Source organism: Solea senegalensis, linkage group LG20 (assembly GCF_019176455.1).
Source record: "Solea senegalensis isolate Sse05_10M linkage group LG20, IFAPA_SoseM_1, whole genome shotgun sequence".
NCBI lineage: Eukaryota > Metazoa > Chordata > Actinopteri > Pleuronectiformes > Soleidae > Solea > Solea senegalensis.
Window position 1 is genome coordinate 7,867,222 of NC_058039.1, and position 6,521 is coordinate 7,873,742.

The window sequence follows — 6,521 nt, forward strand, 5'->3', positions numbered from 1 at the left end:
AATTACAGTGGTCTTTGCATACCAGAAAGTCATTCTTCTTTTATTACTTCATTTTGGCTGCTGCAGAAACTTGATGGCGCAAGTTGACGTCCCCTGTAAAGCAAGGCCCTTGCAGTAAAACTGGAGGATTTAACCACCGTAGCACGACTCCCACTAACCTGACTGCTGCCAACTGCTGATTTGGGCGACACATCGACCAAACTCAAACCCCCTTCAGCTTCTCTGAAATCACCAGTGTGGAAATATTTTGCGTTCCCCCTGAGAAAACCAGTGTGTAAACTATGTTATGTGCGTGTAGCAAAGCACAGGATATCTCTGCATGCAAGGACGTAGACCTAACTATGACAACAAATTCGTTAACACAGACTTCATCTGCACACAGGAAGTGATTTGTCAAAATCTTATATTTGTATGTCAACTACTGTACATCTACTGTTGTTGTCTTTTTTGGTCAGCTTTTTAGATATGGTTAGTTCTGTGTCTGAGTCTGCAGTCTACACTCTGACCTGTTGAGCTGACGGCTGTCAGCTATAGGATTTCACTGTGTGACTACCAAAGTCCACCAAAGCTGCACATGCTCACATGTCATGATGTCTGAGTTGAGTTGCTGACAGCTCACCTTCTTATATACTGTACATGACATTGAACACTAAACAAACAGGATATTAATCCATTTCACTGCCTTGGGAGCTGCAACCATGAAAGAAGCAGTTGATAATACACACACACACACACACACACACATACTAAAAATACTAAAACAAATACTTTCCCACACTGAGGTTTTTTGTCTCTCCCCCTCACTTGTACACTGGCTGACTAGAGGAACAACAGACATATTCCATAATCAGTCATCAACAGATTACACCTGTTAGAGACATCCCAATATTACCCTTTGCCCTGATAAAAGTTAGGTAAGTATCTCTTCCTTAAGTAACTTTATTTACTTTCCCAAAATGTGGTCTACAACTGAAACTATTATTGGTGTGTGCACAACCTCTATTAATGCAAATACAACAACAACAACAACAACAATCAGGTCGTCGTATAAACGTGATCAATAATTTTCCACGAATTAATAGTGAGAAGAGATAAGAAGAATTTTATGAATGACATTCTTTTCAAATTCTGTATTATATTAACATTTCATTTGTATAGAAAAGAGGAAAAAGCAAAGTCATGTCACAGCTTAATTGTGAAGCTAAAATAAAACTTCTAATCTTTTTAACATTATTAAAATAGATTTATATGTTTAAATTTGATATTATAATAATAATAATTTTCATATTTTCACAATATCATATTTTAACTTATGTTACCACCAGTCTTCATATGAAATTAGACCAGACTCTTAAAGCATATTCTATCCATCCATCCGTCTTTTACCACTTTTACCTCCACGTGAGGGTCGCAGGGGGGTGCTTTGCCACTCTCAGCTGGACACTGCGTGATAGGCGGGATCACACACTGGACAGGCCGCCAGTCCATCACAGGGCCTTGAAGCATATTGTTTATAAATTAACCACAAAGCTAAATATATGAATAGTGAATAACATTAACAATAAAATAAAGTAGTTATATCATGTTATGTAATTTTTGCAATGTGCCACACACACAATGCCACAAACGAACTGGCGCCTCACACAGGTGACTGGTAGCTCACCACCACACCTTGAGCCCAAATCAGCTGTTTCCCCTGATCAAGATGGCCCATCAGCGCCGCTCTAAATTTACCTTCATCTTGGGTTACACACATGATGGAGGGGAGGTGGGACACTGAAACTGTACAGGAAGCCAGACGAGGGTTAGCGGTTCAGGGCCACTTTGATTAAGGCGCAGCCTGGGTGGCCTCAGTGGTTGACTCCGGTCCCCCACGATGGTTCTCTCTCCCCTGGCTCTTATAAACACTCTCTCCACCCAACCCTGGTAAATCTGTTAAGCTGGCAACTGGGTACCAAACAGTTCTGTGTCACATGAGAGGCCTGGCTGGAGTCAGAGTGGCCCAGGATACTATTCTTAGTTGCAGGAATGTACACAGCAGCCTCATGGCGAGCGCCGCAGTGCCTAACTGGAGAGCCTTGTTGTTGCTGTGGGTCATGCTCCTTGTCGTTCCTTGACAACAGAACCCAATTTCTCTCTGGAATACGATTTGATTTATTTTGCAGCTGGAACTGATATTGTTTTAAAAGAGGCTGTCAAGAGATTCTGGATATTGTCTACTCTCTGAGGGCATGAGGTAAGGATTCATCCAGTCACAGATGATGCTGATGAGCTGAGAGTCATTTGACTTTTTGTGTTAACATTTAGTAGAAACAAGTATGTGAAGTCTTGTTGGCCAAAGAGACAGCATTACAATATAAAATGATAACCATGATAACAGACAACTTTGTACACTGTAAAATAAATAAAACAATATAAAAAGATAAATAATTTAAAACAATTACTACAAAGTCTAAGAACATTAACAGTGTAGAGACATATATGTAGATTATAGTGTCATCATCATCATTTAATATTGTGACACTAATCTAGCTGTCTAGATAATGTTTAATGATGCCATTGTTTTTTAAATACTGTATTTTAACTGATTCCAAATAAATCAGTAATGATGCCGTTTATTGTAAGAAACCCGTGGTCCTAGTGAAAGCTCTGAGAGAAAAGAGTGCGGACAAATGTCACTCACACAATTTGGCAAATCACTGTGTACAATAACAATTAGAGGTCCAAATATATCACACATGCTGGGTTCATAAGTGAGAGTAAATCAGGAGCTGTCCTGGGAGTGATTAGAAGCCCAATGGGATTCCATCTCTTTAAACAGCAGCATTTAGACAGACTGTAACTCAGAGAGGGGAAGTAATAGTATAATATAAATAATATATAAATAATAGTAACAGAACCGGATAAAAGACGAGACAAAGAGATGGTGTCTTGACACAGCACAGCTTTATAACAGACATGTGTTCTCATGCTACATTGATGCGCAAAGATAATTTAAGAGTTCGAAAAAAAGAAATGTGTGAGTCAGCCGCCCTGCATGTGATGGAGGAGTTTACACGTAAGCAAATAAATGATGACAGGGATCCACATAGTTATTCTGAGGGCAGAGCCAAATATACCATTTCATTGCACTCTTCCTGGAGTCTCCTCACCTTCTCCCGTTTTCTGCTTTGCACAGAATGGCCTCCACATCGTGTGGGGTTTTCTCTTTCAAAGACTCCGAACTTCCCTCCCACCTGCTGACCCAGCTCAACGTCCTCCGGCAGGAGCGCATACTGACGGACGTCCTGCTCTGCGCGGAGCACCGCGAGTTCCCCTGCCACAGGAACGTCCTGGTGTCCAGCAGCCCGTACTTCCGGGCCATGTTCTGCAGCAACTTTCTGGAGAGCAGTCAGGCCCGTGTGAATCTGAAGGGAATCTCTTCCACTGTCATCAGTAGCATTGTGGACTATGTCTACACAGGCTGCATCACTATCACCATGGAGACTGTGCTCCCGCTCATGCAGGCCGCCTCCATGCTTCACTATGGAGGCCTCTTTGAGGCCTGCTCGTTGTTTCTCCAGGACCAGTTGAGTCCAGAAAACTGTCTGAGCATGATCCGGCTCTCTGAGATCCTGCACTGTGAGAGTTTGAGGGAGAGAGCGAAGGAGATGGCTGTGAGGTGTTTCTCTGACGTTGCTGCCTCGGAGGACTTCTGTGAGTTGTCTCTCCCCGAGCTCATGTGTTACCTAGAAGATGACCGCTTGTGTGCCGAGGAGGAGCAAGTGTTTGAGACCCTACTGGCCTGGATCCACCACGATCCGTTCTCAAGACGTGGAGCAATCCACGATCTCTTCAAGAAAGTCCGGCTTCGCTTCATCCATCCGACTTACCTCTTCCAGTTTATTGCAAACGACCCTCTGGTGCAGTCATCCACACTCTGCACTGAGATCATCGATTCAGTGCGTCGCCTCATGCTCACAGTCAGCAATAAGTGTGGTCATGAGCTCAAACCACTTTGGACCACACCGCGCCGGTACACCTGCAGAGAAACACTGGTGGTGGTGGGGGGACGCAAGAACAATGAACAAACATCAAGAGAAGCACTGCTTTATGATGAACGCACTCAGCGTTGGCAATGGTTGGCCAAACTCCCTCTGCGGCTCTACAAAGCTGCGTATGTGTGTATTCACAGCATCCTCTATGTGCTCGGCGGGCTCAGCCTGTGCATGACATCAGGTGACAGCTCAGTCAGTGCCACAGTTTACACTCTCTCCCTCAAAACCAACCAGTGGAGAACTGCTGAGCCCATGTCAGAGCCACGATACGCTCACCAGAGTGTGTCCTACCTGCACTTTATATTTGTGTTGGGAGGCATCGGGGTAGACAAGCAAATCTCTCAGTCCGTAGAAAGGTATAACAGTATGTTTAATCAATGGGAGGACATGGCACCGATGCCCACGGCGGTGCTGCATCCGGCTGTTGCAGCATGTGATCAGAGGATCTACGTTTTTGGAGGCGAGGATGCCATGCAGAATCCAGTCAGATTGATACAGGTAGATAAGACCCATCATGTTAGTACTGTATGTGTGGAGAGAGTTCTTGAAGTTCTCCAATGGTGTAGAAAACAGGCTTGACGGTTGGTGTTTGTCACCTGTCAACAGGTGTATCACATCTCCCGCAATTTGTGGTCGAGGCTAGAGACGAGGACAGTGAAAAATGTTTGTGCCCCTGCTGCTGTCATAGAGGATAAGATCTACATCATAGGAGGTGAGTTCAGATTTTTCCCCGACAAAACAAACAAGTTGTCCTGAGTGTTTATAGAGTTTTGCAGCAGACATGTTTACAATGAATGCTAATCTTTAAATGATGCAGGACGACACGTGAACACATGAAAACCTTAAACCATATGTAAAAGGCACATTTGTTGGGGGACTATTTTCTTCTGGTGCCCCAGCAGAGTCAAGACACCCACTGCAATGTTGCTTTGTTGTTATTTTGCCAATAAGAAACATACATACATAGATACATAACCAGAACTACATTGTAATTTCCAGGGTACACCCGGCGAATGATAGCCTATGACACCAAAGCCAACAAGTTTGTTAAGTGTGAGAATCTAAAGGTGCGCAGGATGCACCACAGTGCCACCGTGATTAACAACAAGCTCTACGTCACCGGTGGACGCATCCTCAACAGCCACGATGTCATCGAGGACTCGGACTGCTTCGAGTGTTATGACCCAAAGACTGACATTTGGACCTCAAAGGGCTCTTTGCCATACAAGCTGTTTGACCACGGCTCTCTGCCGCTAGTCTGTGTTTCCAACAGACCCAACCCACCATGACCCACGTCACGCTGCGCTTCATCTCTCCTTTGCCGTGGTTAATCAGCCTCCGAGTGTACAAATGGGGAACCCGTTTCATAACTGACTGCATTCCATCACGTGGCTCAGACTTGGCAGTTTGTTATGCCAAGTTGAATTCCATGTCAGTCAGAGGATAAGCTCAGCTGATGTGCAGAGATGCCATGTCCTCAGGCATCTGAGGTGGAAATGAACCCCAGACATGACGAGGGGCAGTTGTGCTTGCACAACAAGCAGCTGTTTGGACACTTTACACTATTAATGTTTTTATTCCCTCGACCATATGACTTTAATATAAAAACTGAAAACATGAAGATTGTTGCTTCATCTGTGTGTTAAAAAATGGCCAATAAGATGGCTGATACAGTTGCACTTTGTTAGAAAACACATTCCTTCGTGACCCACATGGTTCTAACACAGCATTTAACGGTGAGCTGTGACACAAAATGGTCAAGCTCCACTGACAAAGTACATCAGTGTATCAGAGTCTACTGAAATGACAATTTGGGTTAGCCAACAACCCAAGAACAAAGCAAGAAAAGCTCCACATCACCGGCTTTAAGATAATGGCTTCACGGGCAGCAGCGTTGATGTGAGGACTTGTGACAATGCCACAGTTGAGTGTTAAGAAAGGGTTTTGGGGAGAATTTTCAAGGTTTGCAGTCTACACTGTTTCACTCTTTCACACATTTAATGACCTGAAATCATTCTTACACTCATGAGGAAACAGCAGGACAACATGAGAAGATACCACATGTAGCTGTTTGTTAACGGCCAATGTCTTGGACGTTAGGGAGTATAAATTAAGTGTTTGACCATTAAGTGACTTTTTCATTGAAACCCAAAAAGATCATGTGTGGCACACATCTGTCCAATGAGTCCCATCTACTTCAGATTGCTGCATATCCACAATGTACTGCTGTCACTTACATAATCCTTTTTCTGTCAAATCTGTCATTTCTTATAGAACAACACGATTGCATTCAACAGTGAATTTTAAACAGTATGAGGTGATTAAAAACAAAGAAAATCCTGTATTGCTTTTAATATGAAAGAACAATAAAAGAACAACCAGTTCAGTGTGTGTGTGTGTTTTAGTTGGTGGTCCCGAGTTGAACTATGAAATTAAATGTTCCCCATTTGTCTGCAGACTGGCTGAGACACATGTAACACACGG

The 6,521-nt window shown here is 43.5% G+C and overlaps 1 protein-coding gene across 1 annotated transcript; it reads left to right on the forward strand.

Moving 5' to 3' along the window:
- The first annotated feature begins 1,279 nt into the window (after nt 1-1,279).
- klhl38a (kelch-like family member 38a) lies at nt 1,280-6,413 on the forward strand. Its single transcript, XM_044052123.1, has 4 exons — nt 1,280-2,236; nt 3,179-4,535; nt 4,644-4,749; nt 5,037-6,413. The coding sequence occupies exons 1-4, from the start codon at nt 2,232-2,234 to the stop codon at nt 5,324-5,326; spliced, it is 1,758 nt and encodes a 585-aa protein (XP_043908058.1). The 5' UTR covers nt 1,280-2,231; the 3' UTR covers nt 5,327-6,413.
- Nucleotides 6,414-6,521: the final 108 nt, after the last annotated feature.

Excerpts from the sequence above, each read along its gene's own strand:
- klhl38a (XM_044052123.1), top strand. Across the intron at positions 4,536-4,643 it reads ATCCAGTCAGATTGATACAG|GTGTATCACATCTCCCGCAA; the intron begins GTAGATAAGACC and ends ACCTGTCAACAG. Across the intron at positions 4,750-5,036 it reads TAAGATCTACATCATAGGAG|GGTACACCCGGCGAATGATA; the intron begins GTGAGTTCAGAT and ends TGTAATTTCCAG.